The sequence below is a fragment of the Lissotriton vulgaris genome, chromosome 7 (genome assembly GCF_964263255.1).
Source record: "Lissotriton vulgaris chromosome 7, aLisVul1.2, whole genome shotgun sequence".
Taxonomy (NCBI): Eukaryota; Metazoa; Chordata; class Amphibia; order Caudata; family Salamandridae; genus Lissotriton; species Lissotriton vulgaris.
In genome coordinates, this window is record NC_141695.1 from 793,588,605 (window position 1) to 793,616,371 (window position 27,767).

The 27,767-nt window shown below is 44.8% G+C and overlaps 1 protein-coding gene across 2 annotated transcripts in view; it reads right to left on the reverse strand.

Moving 5' to 3' along the window:
* CARD14 (caspase recruitment domain family member 14) overlaps window positions 1–27,767 on the reverse strand; it is a 224,736-nt gene that overhangs the window by 89,051 nt on the left and 107,918 nt on the right. For both annotated transcript variants that reach the window (XM_086931046.1, XM_086931047.1), the window contains exons 7-13: window positions 25,015–25,140; window positions 24,541–24,687; window positions 17,558–17,680; window positions 13,792–13,928; window positions 12,834–12,901; window positions 7,495–7,549; window positions 4,669–4,873 (exon numbers count right to left, since the gene is read on the reverse strand). In XM_086931046.1, the coding sequence (XP_086787172.1) occupies window positions 4,669–4,873; window positions 7,495–7,549; window positions 12,834–12,901; window positions 13,792–13,928; window positions 17,558–17,680; window positions 24,541–24,687; window positions 25,015–25,140 (861 nt within the window). The remainder of the gene's footprint in view (window positions 1–4,668; window positions 4,874–7,494; window positions 7,550–12,833; window positions 12,902–13,791; window positions 13,929–17,557; window positions 17,681–24,540; window positions 24,688–25,014; window positions 25,141–27,767) is intronic.

Here is a 27,767-nt window from a genome sequence, read left to right on the forward strand (position 1 = left end):
CCTCCCGACGCTCACAAACACCCACAGGGAATTTCTAACGCTCCCCATAGAGAAGGATGAGATACTGGAGGCCCTGGCTGGCATGAAGTCTGGTAGCGCCCCGGGCGCGGATGGGCTCACGGTGGATTTCTGACCTTGTGCTCTCACACCTGGCGACTCTTTTCGATGACCGGTGTACGACAGGCTGTATTCCGCAGACAAGGAGAGAGGCACTATTGGTGGCTATCCCCAAACCGGGTAAGCCTCCGGAGGAGTGCATCTCGTACTGCCCACTCTCCCTTTTGAATGTGGATACCAAACTATTTGCAAACATTTTGGCAATTTGACCAAGCACTCCTGGCCCCGCAACTGGTGGCCCCAGAATAGGCGGGATTTATTCCAAGTAGAAACCTCACCTATAACATATGCTCAGTGTTTGGTGCAATGCAACATGTAAGACAGGACGTTAAGGCAGTGGCAGTGTTTTTAGATATGGAGAAGGCCTTTGACTCCGTCGAGTGGCCTTTCATGCAACAGGTACTAACAAGAATAGGATTAGGGCCGGTATTTCTGCAAATGGTTGGCGCACTGTATAACAAACCCAGTGCGAGGGTCCGTTTGGGCAATCTAGTTACAGAATCCTTTGCCATAACTAGGGTGACCAGACAGGGCTGCCCACTGTCGCCCTTGTTGTACGCCCTAGTGGCGGAGCCACTCACAGGTGCGCTACGAGAATACCATGGGAATGAAGGCATTGGGTTCCCGACCTATAAGATAGTAGTTTCCACGTAAGAGGACGATACACTGTTATATGTCCGGGATCCCGAGAACAACTTGTCGGCGGTACTTAGAGAGGTGGTACACTTTGGTGCACTTTCTGGCCTGAGGGTGAACTGGACGAAATAGATTGCTTTTCCACTCACGCCGACCACGAAGGAATTTGTAATGGAATTCCCTCTGCAGTGGTCTGAGGAGTCGGTTAGATATTTGGGAATCCAATTGCATACTGACTCTGAGATAGTCCTCCGAGAAAATTATGGCTTGGCTATCAGCAAATTGGAGGATGATGTAGAGGCTTGGTGCCGCCTTCCGCTTCTTTACTGGGATGCATTTCCATTATGAAGATGGTGGTGTTGCCTAGGGGCTGTTGTTCCCATTCACAAATATTCCGCTGGTGTTGCTGCATGTCTTTTTTCAGAGACTGAAGCAATTGATGCTTAAGCTCGCTTGGGCGGGTAAACAGGCACGGGTCCAATGGCAGGTCCTCATGCTTCCATACAGTATGGGGGGCCTGGGCACCCCCGAATTCGAGCTGTACTATAGGGTCGCGCAGGGGGTGCACTTACATACCTGGGTCCATGGTGACCCGAATATCCCCCATGTAAGAATGGAGCGATTATTCGCCGACCTTCTTCCCTTGGCAGCAACGGTATTCAAACCAGTCGACCGGAGGACTGGGAAAATAGATTCTATAACTGCTACCAATCATGCATGAAATTGCTAACTGCAACACCAGGGGGGTGCGTTGTTGTACTCGCCCTCAATGCCGGTGGAGTGGACACTCTGGCTGACTCCATGCAGAGATAAAGGTGTGATAAATGCACTGCACAGCATTAACATTCAGTCAGCAGGAGACATGTTCCGCGACGGGAAGGTAAAAACTCAGGAACAAGCATCGAGTTTGGTCACAGAGTGTATCATGCTACAACAATTCCAGAATTATAGAGTGCGCAGAGCCTTGTCCGAATTACTGGGAGATGCAAGTCCCCAATGGAGGATGGATGAAAATAGGGAGGGAAGTAGAAACAGGGGGATGGGAAGCAGATCAGTTCTGGCAGACAGGCAGGGGTAGACAGGTACCTCATGGGAGCCCAAAAACATTAGAGTAAGCTGACCCAAACCCAGGTGGGTGGGTGTAGTTTTTTTTAATACAAAGGAAGTACTTAATCCATTTAAGATATAATCAGGTGCATTCTTCCACCCCAAAAAGTAGGAGGCCCACTGGTCCTTGAACATTAGCCGACAACACATCACACATCACTGCAGGCCCACCAGTTCATACAGCTGTGACCTGGTTGACACATTTTACATACCAAATTCTTTAAGTTCATGTAGTTGTGCAATCTCTCTATAATCATATTCTGTTCATTCTGCAACGTTGTAGGTAGATGGGTGGCCCATTTCTGTCAATAAGCACCATTAGCTCTCGTATGCTGCCTCTTCCTCATGTTGACTATCAAATGCATTCATAATCTCATCCCACAATTCAGCCTCCTACCTTTTCAGTACTATACTTTCAACTCTGGCCCTTCGTATAACCTCTACAATCCAACTAAAAAATGAGGGATATTCTTTCCTTACACGTTATTGCTCTTATAGCTAATACCAAGGGTAGGTAAAATAACCTACTACCCAGCTTCTGTGTCTTGGGGCCCATAAATAGGTCCCATAAACAGGTTTGCCACTCACAAAGAAGGGGGGCCCTGAGGCGGATGTAAGGCAGAGAAATCAGGGGAGCAATCAAAGAGCAATCAAAAGAGACACTGCCGCGATATAGACGATTCAGAGTGGCAAGAGGCCCTAGCTTCTCCTAGGGAGGTGGGAATCTCTGCAAGGTTCCGGTTGGTACAACTTAAGATTTTACAGCGAGTGTATTACACTCGGACCATGTTACATAAAATACAAAGGGCGCAACATCCTTATTGCCTTAGAGGGTGTGGACAGGAGGGGTCGTTCATACACACAATGTGGGAATGTGCAGCAATAATGGACTACTGGCGAAAGGTGCTACGTACAATATCGCAGGCGATGGGGGTGTCACTTCTCCCTCACCCGCGTAGATGCCTGCTCAACATATGGGAGCCCAATGACCTTACACGACACGGACAAATATGGGTCACGTTGGGTCTCATGCTAGCGAAACGAAATATTGCGCAGAAATGGGGGGCAGTGGAAACACCGTCATTAGCGACAGGGACATGGATCTGACTATGGTCACGGAACGGACAGTGTATGCTAATCGAAAGAGCCCCGAAAATGGACAAAAATATGGGCAGCCTGGAATACTTACAGGGGGGACATATGTGACCCATTGCCAGAATCCGAGGGCGATAGCACAGATGAAGAGTGAGGGCGGGATGGTGGGAATTGTACCGACGAGGGAGACACTGCAGAAAAATCGGATTACTATTGACTCCATTACGCCAGGTTATTCGGCTGTATATAACCTAATTACATTATGTGATTCTCTGTACACTGTCCTTATTGCCTATATGTTGAATGAAAACAATAAAAACAGTTAAAAAAAAAAAGAAAGAGACACTGCCTAAAGATTTCATAATAAAGTGCTATACGTTACTGATATAAACAAAACAGTCCTGAACAGGGTACCCTTCCCATTTAAAATACAAAATATTTGTGAGTTAGGGATATCATATTTATTAGGATTTTTTGGTCAATATAGTAGAAAAAAACATAAAAGACAATAAGTGTCCACAAACTCTACAACCATCCAAAGTCGCACACACACAATCTTTCAAGCAATCAAGCAAACACTGACTCAGACATACACATATATTCCGAAGATAACAACATATTAAATAGTGCCAAACTAAGTCATGTAATCCAAGAAGAGGTTAGTTCATCTTTGGGAAGTCATTCTCCTAGGACTGAATGGTCTAATAAAATTATATTTTTAGTAACTCTTATAATATTAATCTTCCAATCATCTCAGTTAAAAAGCTCATTATCCACCCCTCCTGCCTTTGTTAATCTTCTGAGGGTGCTCTCCACATGCTCCAGTACTGGAATGACATCCCATTACTTTGACGGGAGTCTGTGAAGACAAGGAGCACATGAATTACTATGGTCAGTGCCTTTCCCACAACTCACAACTTCCTTCAAAGGGACCAGATCTCCTATGCCATTTCGAGCAAGGTAGCAAGCTTTACAGTCACTGCTTGCATGTGTCAGATTCTCAATGATCCTGCATTTGAAGTGTGAGAGTTTTTCACCAGGCATGTGCGTGAAATCTTTGTGCTTTCCGTTCAGACGAGAGTCTCTACGTCCATGAGAGCACATGGATAGATTATTGGGGGGAAGATGTTCTTAAAGAATTGTCTATATGGAAAAGGGAGAAGAAATTTGTCTTTACAAGGGGTAATTGTTGTGGACTGACTTGTCTTCACTTTTAGGTGTGCTAGCCATGGATCTAGTTCATACAATGCCAGACAAATGCAGTAGCATAGCAGCCTCGGGTGCAGTTGCATCTGGGAAGGTCTATTGTGCATTGTGATTTAAGTTTATTGGCAGAATCTGTGAAGGCCTCATTGTTGGAATAAGAGGGGGTTCAGCAGATCATGTTTTAGTTTCACGTTGTGTATGGTTCCAATATCTGCAATGTCAAATATTGCACAAAAACATTGGGGCGCATTTGCAGAACTGTATGTGGATTACAGTGCTTGTATAACAGACAATTCTGCGGGTTAGAAGTGAGGAATTCTTGGAGACGCGTGCATTGCAGAACTGGAATAGAAGAGGTTGCTGCAGTGCAGGGTTGGAGTGCATTGGATGAATGATGGGCTAGTCATATTCAGGAACAGCAAGGGGTGTGCTGATTGTGATGCATTTGCAGAGCTCTGTGTTGGTCTAGCAAAGCCCAAGGCTGATAGAGTCACAGAAATAACTCACCGCCATTATCTGATTCCCTGGCACCAGTGACATTTCGTCAGCAGCGGAGCCGGGTGTGACTTGGTGAATGAAGATGCCAGTGTCATTTCCCCCAATGATGGTGAGCTGCTCCAGTAAGGCATCACCCTGGAAGGCGATGATGGTATCACGGCTCTGGATGCGCCTGGCATGCCTCCGTTGTGGCCCTATGTTGGTAGGCGGGGTACTGAAAAAAAGACACAAATACAGCAGACTTAACACTTGTCAACCTTATTGTTTGTGTACAGTAATGTTCAATTTAAGACACTCCCTTTCAGGGTCTGGGCAATAGAAAGGATTCTGCTTTCTTGGGTTGTGGATTTTGTAACATGAGTTTTGTGAAGCTTGACTACTGATACCTAAGATCTTTTATAGCAGGGTACTGGGTCAGGGTTTCGGCTATATCCTGGCAGATGTATGTGGTATGTTAAGTGGCGGACATGGGCAGTGGTGCGAGATAGGTCATGCAGGGGAGCAGGTTTACTCTATGCTGGGGCAGTTGAAGGTTGGGTAGGGCTTTGGAATACATTGCTTTAGCTGCTATTGACAGGGTATGAAATATCTTGCTGCAGGCAGATGAAACTGGGTGTAATGATATGTTCTGGCAGGGATATAGTAAAAGCTACAGGGCTGCTTAAGAATGTCTACTGGATATGTCACAGCACAGGAATTAGGAGGGATATAAGATATTACTGCCAGTGATATGGGATGTCTTGTGGTGGGGGATATGCCCAGGTTACTGGATATGTTGTGGCAAGGGACACTGGCTGTATGGAAGATGTCAGATCAGGGGGTGTTGGTACAAGATACACTGTTAGGAGTAACATACATTCAGTTGTGGACGTGGTATAATATGTCATGGGTAAGGTTCACATCAAACCAAAGTGTCAGGAACCTGGCTGCAGCCACGCTGGAAAATTAATCCTTATTATCTCTTGGGGAACCTCTAGCATAATGACAGTTTATACGTACAATAATATTTTACTTTGTAATGTCCAAAAGCAAAACGGGGCCATCTGTGAGGAATCGGTAAAAGATACGTTGAATGGTCAGGAGGTGGAAAGATAATGGTTTCATTGCTGTGATTGGATTCTGAAACTATTTTCGGAAGAAAGGTAGTTTTAAATAAGGTAGGAAATGTCAGGAGTTCACATATAAGAAGTAAATATTAGTATTAGGAAAAATTGTCAATGTTATAAGAATTTTCTCAAATATTTAAAGATTACGGTGATAGTCAAAACCAGGAGCTCATGAGGGATCACTGAGCCAAAGAAAGACAACTATATTTACAGATTTGTCAAAAATCCGTTGAAAAGTTTCTCAATAAGCATTAAGAAAATCCCCACTGCAGAGGGTGTATTGGTTTCTTAGTTCATAGCCAAGTGAGGGCATACATGTTATACTACTCTTTTATGCCATATAAGAAAGAGCCAAGATTCCAGTACCATGGAAGGAGTAAATATTGATATTACATGAAACTAGGGGCGTAATTTAGAGTTGAGCAAACGGGTTACTATGGCACAAAACCGGCGGATATCCAGTTCACCTTATTACAAGTGCATTATATCCAATGGCACTTGTACTACAGCGGCTTGGATATCTGTCATGTTTGCGATGGAGTAACCTGTTCACTGACCTCTAAATCAGGCCCTAAGTGATTAATTTAGTAGTTCTCTAACCTTTCCATGTTGAGCCTAGGGCTAAAATGTCTGCCAAAATTGTGAAAGACTATCTGCCATATTTATCAAACTATATTACATTATATTTAAAAAGCTGATCAGTTTCAGAAAAGGAATGCCAACTAGGCATAATGTGGTGGCACACTTTATGATGAGATTTGTGACCTGGTGCCTTGTCTCTCTATTGCGCATTTGTTGAGTTTCAACCGCTTTTGATAATATTCCTTGTGGCATACTTTGTAATCAATTATCGTACAAGGGAGACCATTGGTGGGTAGGTGTTACTCTTTGTATCCTTCATTCAGGTGCCTATGGTAGGGCATAGTTTTTTAAAGCTGGTGGAATGGCTAGGTTGAGCAAGCCTGAGGTAAGACAGGTACGTGTGCTCATTTCCCTTACCTTCTAGTCTTCCTGGCTTTGCTAAGCCTGATTTCAGGGGTCATGAAGGCAGTAGAAAAAGGAGAAAGCAAGAAGGGATGGCGCTTACACAGCCTTTCCCCTCCTTCTCATTCCCCTCACTGATCTGCAGCAAATAGGAGGCTGTTGAAGAACTAAGAATGAGATGAGGGGCCATCGGGGGTCAAAGAGTGCATGATCTTACTTCCACTGCCCCAGACCTTTTGGGGAATCCACATCCATGTATATACCAAAGGAAGTTATCAATCTTTTACGTATTACTGTTGGATCCCCAAGCCTGTAAGTCATTTCTCACTAACCCTAAAGAGAGAAGAAGGCATATCAATCTGCAATTAGTTCAGCTTCACGCGGTTAAACCTATAAGGGGCTTAGATTGGGAAGGAACTTTGTGGATTGAACAGGGATATCAAGGTGCATAGATTGGGAAGGAACTTTGTGGATTGAACAGGGAAATCAAGGTGCATGTCTTTTTTTCAAAGCCGTAATATGGGGAAAGTGTGATCACAATTCCTTACGACCCTATTAAATACAATTTGTTGTAGCTCTTATCGTGACTATTTTAAAATGCATTACATTTAATGAATACTGATAATGTTTACAAAAGCAAGCAAATTAATATTGTAAAATTTAAAAGCGCACTGAGGTTTGCAAGATAAGCAGTTATAATTCCGGTTGTGGAATTCTGAAACACACAAGAGCTGGCGATACTCACAGGTGTTCACACATGTGGTCTCGTGTCAGGCGAGGCGATCCCTCCGACGATGAAACTGTGCATGAATCTGAGAGGTTCAGAGATGCAAATATTTCATATGAAATAGAATTTGATTACAAGATTTATATCACCAGTGCAACTTATATATCCAACATATAGGGCTGCTTCCCTAATATTAAATGTAATTCAGTGTCTAGATGGGAAACTACCCACAGGATCCTGGCATGGAGCTCATCTGAGTCAAACTTCATGCCAAATATCGGAGCAGATAACCTTCAAGAGATCCTGCTCTGCCGAGTAACACTATGGGAGAGTTTTTGGCCAATCAGAGATTCTCCGTTTTGTCAGTTTCCACCTTCTCAAATGTCCCTTTTATGTGTGACTAGGTTCGGCCTGATGCCTGCTACATGAATGAGTGTAGACTATCATGGACTTCCCAACCTGCCAAATGAAGAAGAACTGCTTCTATCTGCCACACCAACAGCAGGCTGTAGGTAAAAACAGGCACTGGCAAAGGCACCAAGATCTTAGCTTTGAGACCTATTGACTTTGTCAATGGTGTGTAGCCATGTTATAGAGCATTGCCTAAATAGGAAGGAAAAAAAGCGTATGACACGTCTGCTTTTTTTTCTTTTTATTTGCCGATCCAATTTGGATCAGCAAGTTAAATGATTTTTTTTTCACGAAAGCACTTTTTTGAAGTGTGGATGGGGTAAACAACGTGGAGGATGTTGTTGGAAATAAGTAAGGTGGGGGTGAAGCTGAGAAGCAACAGGCAACACAGAGGGGGAGAAGCAATACAGAAAGAGGTGATGGAGATGAGAAACAACAGTTGAGAGAGCAATGTGGAGCTGGTGTGGAGAAGCTCACGTGGCGACAGAAAGCAACAAGCATTTGCAATGCAATAGGTCTCGCATTAGGAAAGTTTGAGCTATTGGTATTGTAAATGACACATTTTTTATTTATTTGTTGGTTTTGAAAATAGCGCAATTAATAGCTTTGTCGTTTACAATGCCAATAGTTATAACTTTCGCAAATGTGACACCTATAGCATTTGTAATGCAATATGTGTTGTATTTAAGTGACGTACATGTATTGCTATTACAAATAACAATGGCTTTTAATTTTTTTAAATAATTAATACTTAAATAAAAGTTTTTGTAATTTATAATGGCAATAGCTTAAACTTTTGTAAATAACTTTTGTGAAGATTATGTTCAGTGTATTTTATTGTGACGAAAATCCAAGAACAGAAGTGAAATATTAACATCTTTTTGTGACATTTGTAATAAAGCTTGAAACATTGAGAGAACATATTTAAACCAGTGATGCTGTGGTGGTGCTGAGTGATTCTGTGGTGGTGCTGAGTGATGCTGTGGTTGCACTGAGTGATGCTGTGGTTGCGCTGAGTGATGCTGTGGTTGCGCTGAGTGATGCTGTGGTTGCGCTGAGTGATGCTGTGGTGGCGCTGAGTGATGCTGTGGTGGCGCTGAGTGATGCTGTGGTGGCGCTTAGTGATGCTGTGGTAGCGCTGAGTGATGCTGTGGTAGCGCTGAGTGATGCTGTGATGGCGCTGAGTGATGCTGTGGTGGTGCTGTTGGGGTGCTGAGTGATGCGGTGGTACTGCTGTGATAGTGCTGAGTGATGCTGTAGTGGTGCTGCGTGATCCTGTGGTGGTGCTGAGTTATCCTGTGGTGGTGTTGAGTGATGCATTCTTGGCCCTGAGTGATGATGTGGTGTTGCTGAGTGATACTGTGGTGGTGCTAAGTGATACTGTGGTGCTGCCGAGTGCTGCTGTGGTGCTGCCGAGTGATGCTGTGGTGCTGCCGAGTGATGCTGTGGTGCTGCCGAGTGATGCTGTGGTGCTGCCGAGTGATGCTGTGGTGCTGCAGAGTGATGCTGTGGTGCTGCTGAGTGATGCTGTGGTGCTGCCGAGTGATGCTGTGGTGCTGCAGAGTTATGCTGTGGTGCTGCCAAGTGATGCTGTGGTACTGCTTAGTGATGCATTCTTGGCCCTTAGTTGCTTTGGCTAGCCTGGCTGGAGGAAGCCGGTATTTCTCCCCAGTATTTCATCATCGTGCCTCTGGTGTTAAAGCATCACATAGGGACCGTGTGAAAAGATGAACTATGTGGCCTGTCAGTAATGTTAATACAAAAATACATTTAAGATCTTTCCAACAGATCATATAACTAGTAGGCTCGAGATGTCCAGATGAGAACTTTTCCAGGATTCAAGGCCATCGATTGAACTGTCCTGAATTTAGGAACTGCACAAGCTCGCCAATCCGAATTCGGAAGATACCCGTATACCACTAAAAACAAGGAATAATTAATCAATGGAGCTCTTTACAATCGCCTAGCCTTTGAAGTCGGAAGCATCAAAAACAGCGATATGGGGGGGAACACATTGCAGTAAGCACAGAGAGACTGGGAGCAAATGGGAGCGAGGCATTGCGCAGAGGGGGGCGGGGGAGAGCATTCCTTTGAAGTGTGAAGCTCTCGGCATTGTTGTGGCGGGTCTGATGCGATGATGCAGGCGGCTCGGGGAGCAAATGGAAAGCGCGTGCATGGGCACATGCACTCTGCGTAATCCGCCTGCCAAAGCCCCTTGATCAGCTTTCCTGAGATCCACCTCTATATGTCTCGAGCTGCAATGCGCTTGCGCATTGGCAGGTCGAGACCTAAAAAGTTCCCAGAAAGCAGCTACTTTCGGAAGGATAAAAGGAGCCAATCAGAAAGATGGTAAACAGTCTGTGCTCCCTATGAGGGTCAAAGATTAGCTGAACAGGCTAAAGTAAATAAAACCAATGAATAGAAAGCAGGAAAATAAGTGACGAAATAAACAGCCAATGGAAAGCGACGGACGGAGTTGCTTTCCAGGTCAGCTGACAACATGCACCCGAAGTCTTTCGCAACCAGTCAGCTCTGCTGTCTGGCAGGCTTCGACCTGTAAAGGAGAACCGTCAGGATTTAGTGAACATAATAGCATGTTCTATACATGACTTACTCCTGATATAGAGCAATCTGTGTGTGTAAAATTCATACTGGTGTGCGAGTGGGCAAACACATGACTGACAAATTACTGATGAGCAAATGAAAATGAAAAAATAACTAATTTCGAATACGAAAATTGTGCTGTGACTTATCTAGGAAAAATGGTAGTAAAGATAATGGGATTGATGAAGACTGTGATCTGCTAACAAACTATTAACTTTAAGAAGGGAGGGCAAGGAACTATCTGTAAAAAAAAAAAACAGATCAAGGAGATGGCAATGAGGACAATCGGGTCTAGTGCAGCTAAAACACAGAAAGTGCTTTCCATACAGTGTCAAGTACTAGAAGCTACATCTCAAGAGCAATAAAGATAGATCATAGATGGTCCAAGGAAACCTATTACGAAGATGCATGGAGTGAAAGAGCTATTTGGAGTAGCCTGTACAGCACGGTTACAGCCTACCAAGTAGGCTGTAAGACAGGGATATATTTAACTAGTCTGTTCTATAAAATGATAAAGAAATCACCTATATTGCAGCAGAGCGTTAGTCTTGAACAAGGAAAGCAAGGCAAGATTTCTTGGGCAGTTCTAGGAAAAGAGGTACATATTTGTTCGATGGTTAAGCCAAAAATGCATGTAACTCACATTCGGAATCATGAAGAACAAAATCGGCTAGAGGGCTGAAATTGGTCAGAGATGCACACAAATCAGTAATCCTAAGGAACATCAAAATTGGAGTTGAAAATGAAGTACAATTTACGGAGTGACACTCGGTCTGCAAATGAGCAGATTTGATTAAACCAGCAGATCTCACTGCTGCCTATAATTATAAAACACAGTTTGTGTCATCGGCAGAAAGCGCACACTTACTGGTTCTGTTAAAAATACTGTAACCATACTCTGCAAAAAAGGCATACAACACTGGATCTTTTTACTTAACAGGTACAGCATTTCTATCACGAATTTACAAGGTTCTTTGTAGAATTTGGACAAAACATTTATATCCTGATGTTACTTAAAATTCTGCAAAAACATTTCTCTTGACACTCCCACCACTATTTTTAGGTAACACATAGTTCTCAATGGACCCGATATACTGAGTCAAATGTAAAGAACTAACAGTACAGACACGTCGCAGTACAAAAACAGGTGTGCCTTTTCTCCTCATCAAGCTTAACGCTTAAAGGCGCCTTTCAGCCTGCAGCAACCGAAACGCCGATCAACATCATAAACTTAATTAAGTCATGTCCTGCACGGTTTAAAATAACAACCTAGTGACACTAAACACGTCTGTGCTGATGTCAGGTAAACCACTTATAAAGGACGAGGCATGGAACGCAGGCGAGAGAGGCGGGCTCTACTTCGATAGGCAGGAGCCTGCGACGTTACGGCAGATTCCCCGCCTCTGTAGCAGGGTAGCAGTGACGTAGCTCGTCCGGAGCGCGGCACCTTGGAGGCAGAGGGAGCCCACAAGCAAGCAGGGATTCCGGGAGAAGAAAGCAGGGATTCCAGGAGTGGTGCGGTTCTCGGTAGAGAGCAGGAAATGCATAACGGTGCGAGGAAGCAAGAAGAGCCCGGTGAGTGGTGGGGGGGGGGTGAAACTGTGTGTGTGCGCGTGTGTAGCTGTGCGTGTGTATGTATATGTGTGGCTGTGTGTCTGTTAGCTGTGCATGTGTATATGCGAGTCTGTGTGCGTGTGTCCCGATGCATTGTGCCTGCGTGGGTGTATGTGCGCATGCGTGAGTGTGGCTGTGTGTGATTGAGAGAGGCTGTGAATGTAAGACAGGAGATGTGCATGGCCCCGGGCTGGGCGTGCGCGCCCACGAGGAGAAATCTGAGAAATCTCCGCGCGTGCCCATCTCCTGTCTCAGATTCTCAGGAGACTGACAACAATAGTTGTCGAGCTAGACGCATGCTTCGCATGCGCACTCTAGCTCGACCTAAAATAAATCAAGCAGTGGAAGCATAGAAGCCAGCCAATCAGAAGATAGGGTGAAGAGGCTTTGTTCCATGGGAGAGACAAATACAAGATTTACATGCTGGGCCATGAATAAGAAGCAGGCAAATGTGAGTAACAGGAAAGCCAACCAATGGTAAGCAGTGGGCGGGATCCAAGCTCCTTTATGGTTTTAGTAAGCCCACCATAGATCTTTAACATCCAGACAGCTATGCTCGACCTAAAAAGACTGCCCTGACTCCTATCTGTCCCCAATGTGCACTCTCCAAACTCTCTCTCTTTCTGTGGTTGGCGTGGCAGTACCCCGAAATATTCACAGAGTGGTAGATATTATTTATGGAGTATGAATGCATTTTTTATTTTATACATTTAAGTTCACTCACATACCTTCACAAGGAACAACCTCAAAGTCGAGGTCAGTGCCCAGGTCTTGCTCAAGGTGCGACTGGGAGCTGCTGACAGAGTATTAGGGACACAGAAGAATATTAGTTTTTACGAGTCTGCTGCAACTAGAAGAGCATATTGTATAGTATAAGGGTGCAACAGAAAAGAAACCTCATGATTAAAGAGAATACCCATTGTCTAGAAATAACCCATGCCAAACCTAAAATATCTTAGTAACCCCATAATTATATATGCTATAAAACATCTACCCTAAGGTTAACCAATAATCACGGGGAACACTGATTGGACCCACGGCCAGAGATCACTTGTTGATGCACATACGATGTGAAAGAGTCCAAACCACACATTCATACACACAGAGAGACTCTCCATTGTTACCCACAGTCAAACTCTCATTGTCACCCACAATCCCAAAGAATCACTAGTGTTAAATAATTAGAGCCAGAGCAAACCCTGTTTATCACTAACTAACACAGAACACACCCCGTTCCACCCTAAACACAGAAAGCAGCCACTGGCATTCACAAATACAGAGAACCTCAAAGTCACCCACAATTACTGAGAACCCTTCATTTTTCCCACAATAATAGCCTGTATAAATCCCAAACAAGAGGGAACTCCTATGGTCAACTATAACTACAGACACAATGAATCTCTCATATACAAACTCACGCTGAGAATCCCAGTTGTCTCTACAATCTCAGAGAGCCTGCATTAATACTCAGAACAAGAGAACATCCAAATTGTCCTCCAAAACCTGGGAAAACTCTGTGGTCCAACAAGACCAGAGATAGTATGGGAATACACCTCTCATCTGTGGCTGATTAGTAGGGCTTATCATGGAGTAGAACCAGTTTCTTTCCTTTTTCTGGCTGAGAGACACAAATCAGTGCACAATTGAGCACAGATGTGGAAAGAAGTGCAAAATATTTATGTTTACCTGATGGACAGGGAGGTTTCCATGTAGTTCTCTTGGCCTTGGCTGGTGATTGAGTTCTTGCGAGGCGGGGTTGCTGAAGAGGCCTGGTAACTCTCCTCCAGGTCACTGCTGGTGCGGTGACTCAGGTCTTGCCATGACTGCCATGAATAGAGCAATAGAGCAAGTTACCACCCCATAAATGGTAAAGCAGCACCATAATATTCTATTGTTGGAGGGTCACAGACAAGGGAGCTTAGAAGGGTAGTCAAGCAGATAACCTCAGAGATTTGTGATGGTGTCAGAGGAATCAAGTGGTTCAGGAATGAGACCCCAGAGAAGCCTGAAATGGTTCACTATTGGGTACCTGAAGAATACTATTGGCACTGGAACTTGGATGGGGTCAGTCAATAGAGGTTGGAGCGATAGAGGTGTGGATTTTCAGAAGAGTGGCAGTTTTTTGGAATGCATTTAGAGCAACCTGATTGTCTGCCCACTCCACCCCACTAAATGTGCAAATTAAGAATTAAATAAGAATTATTGCCTCAGCTAAGGCATCAATAGCTGTCAGTTTCTATAGTTCATTTACAGGCTAAAGCAAAAAAAGGAAGATGAATAATGAGGGCAAAGGTTAATTAACAACTATTAAAGCCTTACAGCATTATGGCAAGGTTATTAGCACCTGCCCTGAATCTCACCCTTCACAAGCAGACACACTCATTGTTTCTGAGAAACATCTATTACAACACAGGCATTACAACGTAGTGCCTTTACAACGCAGTCAGTACCACAACTGCAACGTTACCACGAGTTCCACTACAGCCCAAGTCATTACAACGACTTGCTTTAGGGAATGCGGTGTTGGACTGGTGTTGGATTTTAAGTCCAACACCTTCCTTACTGATACACCGACTGGCGTTGGAATATTCATTTAAACTATTCAAAGTCTAGCGCTTCCCTAAAGCAAGTCGTTGTAATGATTTGTGTTGTAAGTGAACTCGTGGTAATAACACATTTGTGGTATTGACTAAGTTGTTAAGCCACACGTGATTTTGGCCTGCGTGGTAACAGATGCTATTCATTGTTTCTGTTTGTTCAGAGTTGCTGCTCCTTTCACAAATACTTACCAACTCTGCCCGGTTTTGCACATGAAAACCCTATGTACGTAGCATATGTGGCTATAGATGCACATGTTTAGCATACTCCTGCCATCTAGTTTTGGGCTTGGACATCTGCAAGTTGTTGTTCTTTGAAGAAGTCTCAAGTGGTTAGTTCTGGTGTGACTTCTCTTGGTGTACACTGCGCATGGGCAGCTAATTCATGCTAGATTGTTTTCACAGAGTGGGTGTTAGTATTTATGGAGTATGACTGCAGCTAAGGTGCATGAAGCAGAATGTGCAGTGAATACATAGTAAATAATCAATCTGCAAAAGACAAATGTTTCGGGAGGAGGGCGAACACTCGAATGTACAACTCTACATGCTACAGCAGATGCTTACAGGGCAAGTAGCATTTTCTGTTCATAGCATGTGGCTGTAGATACACATGCTTAACATTGAGTGTAAAGCAGTGCTCTCCGGAAGATGTGGCTAGTGTATGGATGATGCAGATGCCCGAAATAAGGTCCTTAACACTGTTTAGCCCGCTAGGACTTGTTGACTGGCTAAGATATCTAGACAGTAATGCTTGGTAAAAGTGAGTGGTGTTCACCAAGTGGCTAGCCTACAAATATGTACTAGTGGGATGTTACCTAGGGAAGCCATAGCCGCTCCTTTTTTAAGGGTGGAGTGTGCACTGGGTGAAACAGGTAGGACTTTGTCTGTTTTGTTGTAGCATGTTTGGATACATTAAACTATCCACCTAGCTCTGCCTGCCTTGGAAATGAGATGTACTGCCACTGTAATACACAAGGGCTCTTTTGACATATAATGCCTGCAGTGCTGTCTACATGATGAGACAGCACTAGAAAGAAGATTAGGAGCTCTATAGTTTTGTTAAAATGGAAGGCTGGCACCACCTTAGAGAGGACCTTAGGCTACGTCCTAAGGACAACCCGGTCCTTGAGGACCTGTATAAATGGTTCTTGCAGAGTGAGTACTTACAGGTCTCTAATGCATCTGAGAGAGGTAAAGGCAACCAGGAAGACCACCTGCCAGATGTTGGGCTGGAGGGGACATGAATGTGAAGCTTCAATTGGTGATGCCATGAGACTCATGGAAACTACACTGAGATTTCACTAGGGAGCGGTAGGGACTTTACAGGATATAACCCTCTTGAGACCTTCCATGAAGGCCTTTACCACCAGATCACCAGATTTCTAGAGAGGGATGAGTTTTCCTCATTCTGCATATAAGCTGCAAATGCAGCTAAGTGTTAGCGAATGGCATTGTAAGTGAGGCCTGCTTTTTGCAAATGTGAGAGGTGACTGATAATAAGACAGTAGGCTTTACAGGGTGCAGGTTCTTGGTAATACTGCAGTGAACAAACCTTTTCCATTTTACAGCAGAACAGGCCTGTGTTGTGGGCTTTCAAGCTTACTTTAAAGTAGACATACATTCATGGGGAGGGTTCAGTCACCCAAATTCTAGAAACACAGGTGTCAAATTGCTGACCGAGGAGTAAGAATTGCCACAGCAAATTTACATCCAGTGCCATCCCCTCAAATTGTACTCTAGACCCGAGTCTTTTATGTTAAAGCAAAAGCCTGTCATCATGTCTACATTGTTGTTCACTTGTTTTTGAATCACTTGAAGCACACTAGTTTTCACTTATGTCACAATTAGTTTGTCATCCACTCAGCAACTATTAAGATATTGGTACTTCGAGGTTGGTGCATATTGTCATCGCTATTAAACCTGAAACAGAAATTGTCCCTGTATATCCTAATTTTATTTGTCTTGGGAAGAAAAGCTTATGGCTTCCTTCAAGAGAACCAATGTTTCTTGATAAAATTGATACCCAGATTCCCAGGAATATTGGTTTGCCCCATTTTTAAATGTTGATGTTCTAAACACTTAGCAGGACATGCCCTGTCCTTGCACCCTCTCATTCGCCCTGCAAAATTGTAGTATTGTTTTGAAACAGCTTGAGTGTAATAACAGATTTCAGACATTTGTGTGAAAATGTAGAACTTAATGTACGTGTAGCAGAATACATTTCTCTCTCCAGGTATTATCATCCATTTGAACACTAATTGTGGCATGGGTGCCCAATATACAGGTTTTTAAACAAACAGTAACACTTTTAAGGAGGCAATAGACTGTTTGCTTCCATTTCTAAGAACATTTAGGGCCAGTAGCAGTACCTGGAAGACTACAGGTCAAATCTCGGAGCAGCCCTTCCAGTCATTGATCTTGAGATGACAGGTTTGGCACCACTAGCTAAGTGGTGGCTTGCCAGATGTATAATGGGCATTCATAGAGGGCAGCGGTCACCCCCTGGGTAGCCTATTTGTTTGATCAAGAGAGAGGCCCAAACAAAAACATCATATTGCTACAACAAGCTCAAACATAAATACAAATGGGCTTCAAGGGTGCTAAAAGGCAGATATCTGCACTTGATTCTTCAAAACCATTAATGTATGTGCATCTTCTTTGAGGGTGGAGGACAACACAGGAAGAACCAGCCCTGTTTCTACTGGATTGTGTGAGAGGTGCACCTAGTGCAATAACAAAGAACTTGTATGAAGCTGGGTTTGTTAAGGGGCATGGACTCTTCAGAAAGCTGGAGGTTCAATGTGTTACGCTGCATTTATATGGGTGAAAGACTGCAGAAGCAGGTCTTTTCAAACCTCTCCAAAGCTTAGTGAGCTGCTGTCGCTGGTGCCCCGTGGATAAATGGCATGCATCCTGATGAGCTTGGGTTTCTGTCGTAGTGCAACCTCCGCTTGATCCAGGCTGGTTTCATCAGGTACCTGTGTAAGGAACACACTTGACATTGAACAGTTGGCTCATTGTTCCATAACACTAACTCAGCCGGCCATCACACAACCTATACAATGCCAGACTTGCCAACCCAGTCTGATTTTCCAGGTGATACTTACATTTTTGGCATCTTCAAAGTCTTATGGCTAATCCAATTTCCATTCAGAAATATTCACAATAATAAAAAAAATAAAAAATAGGTGTGCCTCTGTTTCTGAGAGTGAAAGAACCAACAAACCTTTTACTTTCTAGCAGTTGCACTTCTTCAGTCATTTTAAGGTTGGAATGAGGATTGGCTGCAAGACGCTCTTTAAGCCTTGGAGGAGTGTTGTGGTTCATCCTAGGCAAATTCACCTACTTGGAAGCCTAGAACGTCCGAAAGACTCATAAAGCTGGACCATGGGCAGTCAGTTTAGGCATTGCCTGTCATGTCAGTGACTCAGCTACAACCCTCTCACCCTCTCAGAGTTCCAATATACTTTCTATTGCTTCAGAAACTAATCAACCTCCATAAGGTGTCCAATATCCTTTTCATTTGCAATTATTTTGTTGAATAAGTGCAGCACAATCTATTTTTTACCCTGATTTTAGTTGTTGTGTTCACTTTATCAGCAATAATAACATCTTTAACCAATGGAAATTTACAAATTGTCTCACAGTATTCTAAGGCTTGTTATGTTATGTAAATTTGCAGAGTGTGGCTAATCACATATGATGGTATCCAGGTGTTGAGTAGGGCAGGCCTGAAGAGGGAGTAGTAGATCATGCCTGTTTTGTCTGGAAGAGCCATGTCTTGAGGTGCCTTCAGATGTCGATGAGGGAGGGGGAGGTTCTGAGGTGTTTCGGGAGGTTGTTCCGGTCTTGGCTGCAAGTTATGAGCATGAGCTTTCTCAGCTTCTGGTCTTCTTGACGCAAGGGAGGTGTGCTCTTGCCTGGCATGCATGTCTAAGGTGTCTCAGGTTGGTAGAAGTTGCGGCAATGGTTGAGATAAGCTGTACCGGTGTTGGGGAGAGCTTTGTAGGCATGGGTGAATAGTTTAAACGTACATCTTTCCTGGACTGGAAGCCAGTGGAGATTGTTGAGGTGTGGAGAGATGTGGTTATTTTGCAGAATGTTCAGGATTAGTCTGGCGGCAGCCTTCTGGGTGGTTTGGAGTTGGCGTAGGACATGGGCTGGAATTCTGACATAGAAGGTGTTTCCGTAATCAAGTTTACTTTTGATAAGAGCCTGGGAGACAATTTGTCTGGTGTTCAGTGGGATCCACTTGAAAATCTTGTATAGCATTTGCAGGATGTGTAAGCATGATAAGTAGATGCGTGATCTGTCTGTTCATGGAGAGGTTGGGGTCCAGGATGATCCCAACATTCTTGGCAAGGTCTGCAGTGGAGGTTGGGGGACTAAGTTCAGATGGCCACCAAGAGGGGTCCAAGGGGGAGTGGTTGTTGACGAAGATTCGGACTTTGTTTTTTCTGTGTTAAGCTGGAGGCAGTTGCTTTTCATCCAAGCAGCGACGTTGCTCATGCAGTTGGCGAAGTTTGTTTGGCTTTGCTGGTTGAATTGCTAAGGGAGAGAATGAGCTGTGCCCCATCGGCTTAGGATACCATGTTGATGCTGTGGGCTCTTATGATGTCAACGAGGGGTGTATTGTAGACAGTGGAAACTGCTAGGCTGAACGCCAATTATTGAGGGACTCTGCAGATTTGTCTCTTGGGTTCTGAGGCATAAGGGGAAAGTCTAACTCAAGTTCTGTCCTTGAGCAAGTAGAATATCAACTTGAGGGCTGTTCCACAAATACCTACATGCTGAAGCTTTTTGATAAGTGACTTGTGGGAGACCGTATCGAAAGCTGCGGAGAGGTCGAGAAGGATGATTGCAGCTGTTGCTCCTTGGTCATAAGATGCTTCTGATGTCATCGGTGGCTGCAATGAGGGTGGTCTCTGTGCTGTGGTTGGTGCGAAAGACTGATTGAGAGCTGTATAGGAGTTGATGGAGTTCTAGGTGGTCTGCGAGTTGGGTATTGATGGCTTTCTCAATGAGTTTAGCTGAAAAAGGCAGGAGTGAGATGGGTCTGTAGCTGCTGATGGTGTGGGAGTCTGCTGTTGGTTTCTTCAATAGGGCGTCGACTTTGGCATTTTTCGAGAAAGACAGGAATGTGGCTGTGGTTAAGGAGGTGTAGAGGACAGCGGTGAGTGTGGGGGAGATGATTGTTCTTCCAAGGATGTATTTTAAGTGGGGGCATGGGTCTGAGGGGGCTCCTGAGTAGATGGAATTCATCAGGGCGCTGGTTTCTTTGTTATAGAGGGGGTTCCAGTTGCTTAGCTGCTGCTTGGTGGTGTCCGGCTACTCGCGGGAGTTCATATCAGTATTCAGTGAGTCGAAATTGGCAATCTTCTGTTCAAAGAAGTTTCAGAGGTCGTTGCAGTGTACTTGAGATGGGATGATGATGTTGGGAGCTGCAGGATTGGAAAACTCCTTGACGATGGTGAAGAGTTCTTTGCCATTGTTGGAGTTGTCTTTGAGTCTGAGAGTTAAGGCCTTTTTTGAGTCTTGTAGTTGGAAGTAGAGGTTGAGGGCGGTTTTGTATGTGGATATCACTGTGGTGTTTTTGTTGAGTCTCCATTTTCTCTTTATTTGTTTGCAGTGGCTCTCTGATTCCCTGAGGTCATTTGTGTACCAGTTGGGTCGTTTGTTGTTTTTGTGCGTCCTGTTTCTAGTGGAAGCGGTGTAGTTGGTGGAGTCAGCGAGCCATCTATTGAAGACCTTGGTCTTGACATCAAGGTTCCTGGTGTGGTTGGGTGGGTGTTCCTATAGGGTCCAGTTTTTTCCTGATATTTTGCCCCAGTGTCTTGATGGTGCTTTGGGTTTTTCTGGTGGGGTGGCTTGGTGGGCAGGTATCTTGAAATGTATGACGTGGTGGTCAGACCATGTGAGTGGGGCTGTGTGGGTGGTGGTGATCCTGTTGTGTGAGGAGAAAATAGGGTCAAAGATGTGACCTGCTATGTGGGTTGGTCCTTAGACCAGCTGGGTTGCTGAGGCTGTCAAGGAGGGTCATGGAGTTAGGGTCTGTGGTGCCTTCCAGGTGGAAATTGAGGTCCCAGAGGAGGATGTAGTTGGTTGATCTGATGGAGAGGGGAGCAATCAAGTCTGCAATGCTGTTGCAGAATTCCGCTCTGTGGCCCGGGGGGTGATAGGCGAGGGTTACCATAAGGGTGGCATTTCAGCTCTTTTGTATTTTGAAGTGAAGGTGTTCCATGAGGTTGGTGTCCAAGTCCATGGAAGTGGTGTAGTCAATTGTGTTTTGTGGATGATCGCAAATCCTCCAACTGGTTTGTGGGGTCTGTCCTGGTGTATGATTTTGTATGCGGGTGGGAGAGCTGCAGCAAAATCCGGGTTGGAGGCTTGGTTGAGCCGTGTTTCAGTCAGGAAGAGAAGATTGGGTGTGTTGCCATTGAGGAGGTCCCAGATTTTGGTGGGGTGTCTCCTAAGGTGTTGGATGTTGAGGAGCATGACGGTGAGTTGGTGCGGGGAGGTGGCATGCATCAGTTGTATGGAGGTAGTGGTGTCGGTGTCTAAGGTGTTGAGGGTGAAATTGCAATGGGTGCAGGAGAAAGGTCCTACTATGGTGCTGGAGGATGCACAGCAGCAGTGTGTTTGCCAATGTATGTTGTTGAGCCACAGAGGATAGCGGAAAAGAAGTGGCAGCATTCGTTATCTCCAGTGGTGGCTGTGGTTGTGGTGTTGTGTTGGATAGTCTTGAGGCCTGGGTTCTAGGTGCTGGGTGCAAAAGGGAGCAGGCGGGTTTGCCTTTGGCGTAGTGGTGCTGTGAATGAATTAAATAGATAATCTGGTGGGCGGGGCTTCTGTTCGCTGGAAGAATGGTGAGTTGGAAAACCCCAGACGGGAAAACCCAGACAGCAGTGGGGTCACTTAGTCGAAAGGTGGAAGCTGGATTAGGATCGAACAAGTAGGCCACTGGCAGGTGGCAAGCTAAATGTCCAGGTGCCTACTGATGCGGTCATGCTGCGGCCTGCATTAGGTAGGTCCTGGGGTGAACGGGGCTTCTGTTGGCGGGAAGAATGGTGAGCAAGAAAAACCTGGGCAGGGACACCCGGGCAGCGTTTGTGTCACTTGGTCAAAAGGTGGCAGCCGGATCAGGCTGGAACAAGCTCGAACTGAATGCCACTGGCAAGTGGCTAGCTAGGTGTCCAGGTGCTTGTAAATTTGTTTAAGAGTGACCAATAGCCAGATAGCATTTGAATAACAATAATGTCACCTATTCTCTACAGGTAGCTCATGAGCCAAAATGGTATATATACTTAATATTTCTCTCATTTGGTTAGTGTTGAGGTTAATCTTCCTCTTGGTTTGTGGAAAACTGCAACCATTTTCTTCAATGTACTTCTACTGATGTATGCTATGGAAGAGGCCTCACATTCACTAATGGAAATTGCTGAAGTTGTCTTGTGTAGACATTGTTGCATAAAAAGAACACCAATGTTGCAATAGGCACAAATGTTGAGTGAGAGAGGGGGCTTGCAACTGGTACAACACATAGGGCAATTCAGTATTCCCTGTATCCCAGTGGTTCCCAAACTTTTTCGACCTGCGGCTCCCTTGACCCATTGGCCTCTGCCCTTGGCTCACCACTGTTACTTTCTTTGGAGGGTGGGGGGGGGGGGGGTGGGGGGGGGGGGTGGTTTGTAAGCCCGGTCTCAGGAATACTTGCATTTTTCCCCCTGAAAATAATTGGGATGAAGCTAATGAAGGTAATATAATCCTATACGAAGGGTGTTTCATATTACTAAGGTGGCACTTCTAATAAAATATTCCTAGTTACACTTCTTTACCCATGGCTTTTTTTAGAGTACCCTCTCAAACCTTTTTATCCCACTTACAGCGTTAGATAGCACCCATATGCATGTAGGCCCCATTGGCAAAGTGTTTCTGCACTTGAAGAATATTTGCATGGACTTCCATTTCTACCCATGTCATACGCGCCAACACACCTGTATCAGCAGGACGACTCACGATTTTGAAACCACATACAGCTTTATTTTTAATGTCTCCTCCCTAATATTGCCTCCAAATCAATGCAAGTAAAAAAAATTCCTTTTTTTAAAGCAGCCCTCTTTCTTGCTTCCAAATGTTGGTATTATGCCGTATATGATGTTTTATTTTCCTGTGCTCAAGGAGAGAGACTCATTATCGGAACCCCACGACACAAGCACATGACCCAGCTCCTATGAGACCTCCACTGGCTCCCCATCAAGAAGAGAGTAACCTGCAAGCTTCTTACCCATGCCTACAAATCCCTCCACAACATCGTACCCAAATACCTCAAGCATCCGCAGACTAGAGCAGGCGGAAAAGCCTTCTCCTACGTCACAGCTAAGAACTGAAACAAGCTCCCAGTCAACATCAGACGCCCCCCCACTCTGCACACCTTCAGGAAGTACCTCAAGACCTGGCTCTTCGACTGATCCGGAGCTGCACCCGCCCCACCAGTGCCTTGAGACCCTCACGGGTGAGTAGCGTGCTTTATAATCCCCTGATTGATTGATTGTGCGCTGAAAGAAATGGGTACTGGAAGCACCAAGTACAAATGTCAATACTTAATAAAACTTATTCGTGTTTAATAGACATGACAACTGTACTCTTCTAATAACTTGCATTGGTGTAAAATGCATTTGGAAACAAGAGAAACTATTAACGAGTCTAACAAAATAAATCAGGCATCCTCCGCTTACTTTGGGAGTGTTGGAACATGGCGATCCAGTGAAAAAGGAGGTCTTCTCCCTCGACATGCCATCAATTAACAGCTTAATTCATGTCACTTACAAATCATCAACATCATGCATTTAAGTCTAATCAGTTTAACTGAAGCCAACAGACCCTTCAACTTTAAATGCATTGAAGTGCTTGGTGCACAGCTCCCCTGGCTAGGTTTGACGGCTCCCCAGGAAGCCACAGTGCACAGTTTGGGAACCACTGCTGTATCCAGTTGAATGCACCTATACACGCTAGCTTTTGTGGCTGTAGGGTGCTATGGAGAGGGTATCACATACTCTACTGTCTTTTTAGTGTAATAGAGCGTGTGGCTTCTAATACTTTCTTGAGGACTGATGAGAGTGGGAAGACTTTCACTTCTTCCCTCCTATTGTGGAGCGAGTAGTATGGCTTCTATGATGCTGTCCTGCATAGGGAAAGTAGGACGACTGGCGTCCGATACTTAGTGCCATCTGGAGTGGGCTACGATAAGCAGAAAACCTTCCTCCATTCTACACGTAACATAGCCCATTCACTGCTTCTTCTTGCCCACCTGAGCAGGCTTGAGGCAAATGGAAAGGCAGTGCATGGAGCTTGGGGTTCACTAAGAGAATTTGAAATGCATGGATTATATTGATTTGAGTGTGAGCATGAGGAGCTCAGAGCACAGAGTACTGGACAAATTTGAGGCACATGAACAGACATTTGGGTATATAAATAAAGAATTAGGGGAAAGGGCTATATTTGATCCTGAGGGGATATATGGTGATGAATCGGGTACAAAGACAGACAATGGGAGAATCTTGAGGCACAGGGACTGTGAAAGGAGTCTACGCAGCCAGGGAGGGCTTCATCATCTATCAACCTCATTTGGTTCCCTTGGACAAGCACCATAGCCCAAGCAACAATAAATTATTCTGGTCACTATGTACCTATTGATGCACTACAGTGGTATGATATACCTAGATGATAACAGTACTATATTAAACATAAGTAAATAAACAGCCAGGCCACTAAAGGCAAACCAAAGTAATGCAATCCAAAATGAGTAGTACAAATCAGGATATCTGGAAACCATTCCTACCTGCTGGGATCTCAGCTGCATCCGCCTGAGCTGTTGCTTCAACTCGAATATTTCCCCACTGAGATCAAGGATCTGCTGACGAAGCAAGTCCTTCTCAACCCGTGTCTGTGTGCTCTGAGTTTGGGCGGCATCCCTAGCACCATAGGCCTGTGGACAACAGAAAACGAAAATTTATGCTGGGGTACCGCAGTAAGGACCTTGCCTTCGAATAGCTGGTTTTAGAGATAATGGAAGGCAGAGGAGGCTGGAAAAGTACAAGATTATTGGCCTTAAGGCACATCTGATCATGCAACAGTATAAAATAGGAAAGTGCCCAGATCAGAGTACTACAAGTTGAGGCCCACACCACGGGCATAGGAACTGCTGGACCTTATGCAAGTCTTACACAATGCTGCATGTGTGTCACTTGGTCTGCATCACCATACCTTTTACCTTGAAGATTTCCTATCTGTGATCAAATAGTCTCAGGTTTACCTGGTCTCGCTCCTTCTGCAGCTCATCCACCTGGATGTGTAAGGCCGTGATCTTCTCTTTGAAGAGATTGCAATCTACCTCCTTTTTCTGGTTCTCGATCAGCAGTGCTTCCTTTTCCTCTAGATACTAAAGTATAATAGAGGCACAAAAGATGATCAGTGACAGAACTGCGGGTCCTTCTATATAACACAGGTAGCACAATCAGAGAATGCTTGTGAGAAACTGGGTTTTTGGTTGAGGGGGGTGAAACCATACTCAAACAAGGGGCACATAGCTTGTCAGGGTTAACCAAAAAAATAATCACATTAACCTGTGCTTAACCATCTGGTAGCTTGGCAGAAATACAGTCAGGCTTAACATAGAGGCAATGTGCAAAGTATTTATACAGCACACCTACAGTACTAAAGTGAAAACACAACACAAAAGAATCCCACACTAATATAGAAAAATAGAATAAAATGTAATAAATAAAATTACAAGAGTCCGATAAGTAGAAATGTAGATATTCCATTTTAAAGATTTCGATAAAATTAACACAAAAAGGTGCAAATCGCCAACTGAGAGTATCTAGTCACGCTGGACCAGGGCAAAGTCACAAGTTCAGGCCGGCTGCAATGAAGCACAGGCTGGGCACAAGACCAAGTTTGGCCCACTACAGATGGTATCTTATGTGCTTGGTGCGCTGTCTGCATTGTGTTGTTTTTAGGGGCTTATTGCCAGATGTGGTGGAACCTTAAATTAGGCTGGGACAGCACCTTTAACCCCACTTTCAAGGGTCAAGGAGAGGAGGTGCCCCACTTGGAGGATCAGGACTCACTCAGGCTGGCTCTAGGTGCAGGTTCAAGGTGGTTGGAGCATTTTCTGTCCCTTAGGCTCAGGAGATCAGCCAACTAGCCTTTGGAGTCACTTGGTAGGCCTGGGTGCAAGCAGGCCTCAAGCAGCAGGGAAGACCTCTGTGGGCACAAGGCAGGCGTCATACAGCAGGATAGTCCTCTTGATGAAGCAGAGTAGTGCTCTGAAGTACACAGCAGGCCACAGACAGCAGGGCAGTCCTCGGAGTGTCCTTCTACAGGTCCAAAAAGTGAACTGAAGAGTTGGTCTGTGTGCCCTATTTTTATACCTGGTGACCCCTTTGAAGTGGGAGAAGATTCTGCTGTCATCCCTGCCCCACAGAAGTGTCTGGAACTCTCTGCCCTTGCTGACAGGGCGCACAATGGCCTAGTCTGAAGCCCTTTGTGAGTGTGCTGAGGGAGACACTTTGAAGTGCAAGTGTGGTAGTTGATAGCTCTGCACCCTTTCCTGCCTAGATGACCCATCCTGCCATTACCCACTCTCCATATTGTGTAGCTGTCTAGCGGGAATAAACAAAGGTCAACTGCCACTCACACCTAGTCATGTGACCCAGGAGCAGGCTGCAGGCACCCTGAAGAATACAGTAGATCGTAACGGGGTTGCTGCGCTACTCCTCTTGGACATTTCGGCTGCCTTTGACACGGTTGACCATGACACTCTGAGACAAAGACTCTATGAAGCCTGCATAGAGGGAAATGCTCTAGGCTGGATTGCGTCCTACCTTCAAAACAGAACTAATGTCATCCATACCCCACCTTTCTCGTCCAAACCGTACTCCACAAAAGCAGGGTTCCCTCAGGGCTCTATCATCTCTCCCATGCTTTTCAACATCTACATGAAGTCATTACTGGTACTGATCAATCAATTTCACCTCTCGTGCTATAACTATGCAGATGACATGCAAATACTCCTTCATCTGGAATGCCCCAAAGACATTGGAAAATCCCCAATTTTCAGTTGGCTCAGAGCCGTGGATCGGTGGATGACTTGGAGCCATCTCAAATTGAAAGCTTCCAAAACTGAAATACTCATGTGCGGAGATTGGAAACATTATGACCCGCTTGCCGCCTGGCCTGATTAACTGGGATCACTGCCTAAAGTATCAAAGGAAGTAAGAAACCTCGGAATGACCATGGACTCCAAGCTATCGATGAATGCCCAAGTGGACAAACTAGCAAGATCAAGCTTTGTCACTAAAAACACTGCAACAAATTTTCCCTCATTTGGGATTTCATTACAAGAACAGAGGCTACATTATGCATAATATTTTAATGCAGTCTCTAAGCAGCCGCATACATCATAGTAAAAAGGTTCCATAAAAGAACATTCAGAATAGATAAAGGGCATGAGCCAACATGAATCTGCCTCTTTTAAATGGGGCTCTGAGCAGATAAGTTGTCTTACTTTCTTACATTATCTTGCCTTTTATTGTGGCCTACACTTTGTGCCTAATTTCGTAATTCTTCACATTGCTTACTTTGTGTATTTCGTGTTTTTTCGTAACGGTTTCTCTTCACAGCAAACATAAGTATTTGCTCCATTTAACTTACATTATGATTCTTACCAAATTTCACCTTTGCCGCCGTTTCATAGGTCCCACTCCGTTTCGGAGCCCCTGCCCCCTCTGCCTACTGCCGCATTGATTTTAGCTTTGAAACTCCCTAAATACGGAGTTTCATGCCTCGACTTTAACACTCTTCACACCGCTCCTCTAGCGCAAGTGTGTTACACTCGCAAGTTAGAGGAGTGGACCTTGGCAGCAACTACGTCGCGTACACGCGTTGCAAAGGTCCTTTCTTCTTTCCCTAGAGACGAGCATTTCTCTTTTGTTCTTCCCGGCGCAAGACGCCGGTTTCCATGGTTATGCACGGCACAGCTGATCGCGAGCAATTTTGAGTTCG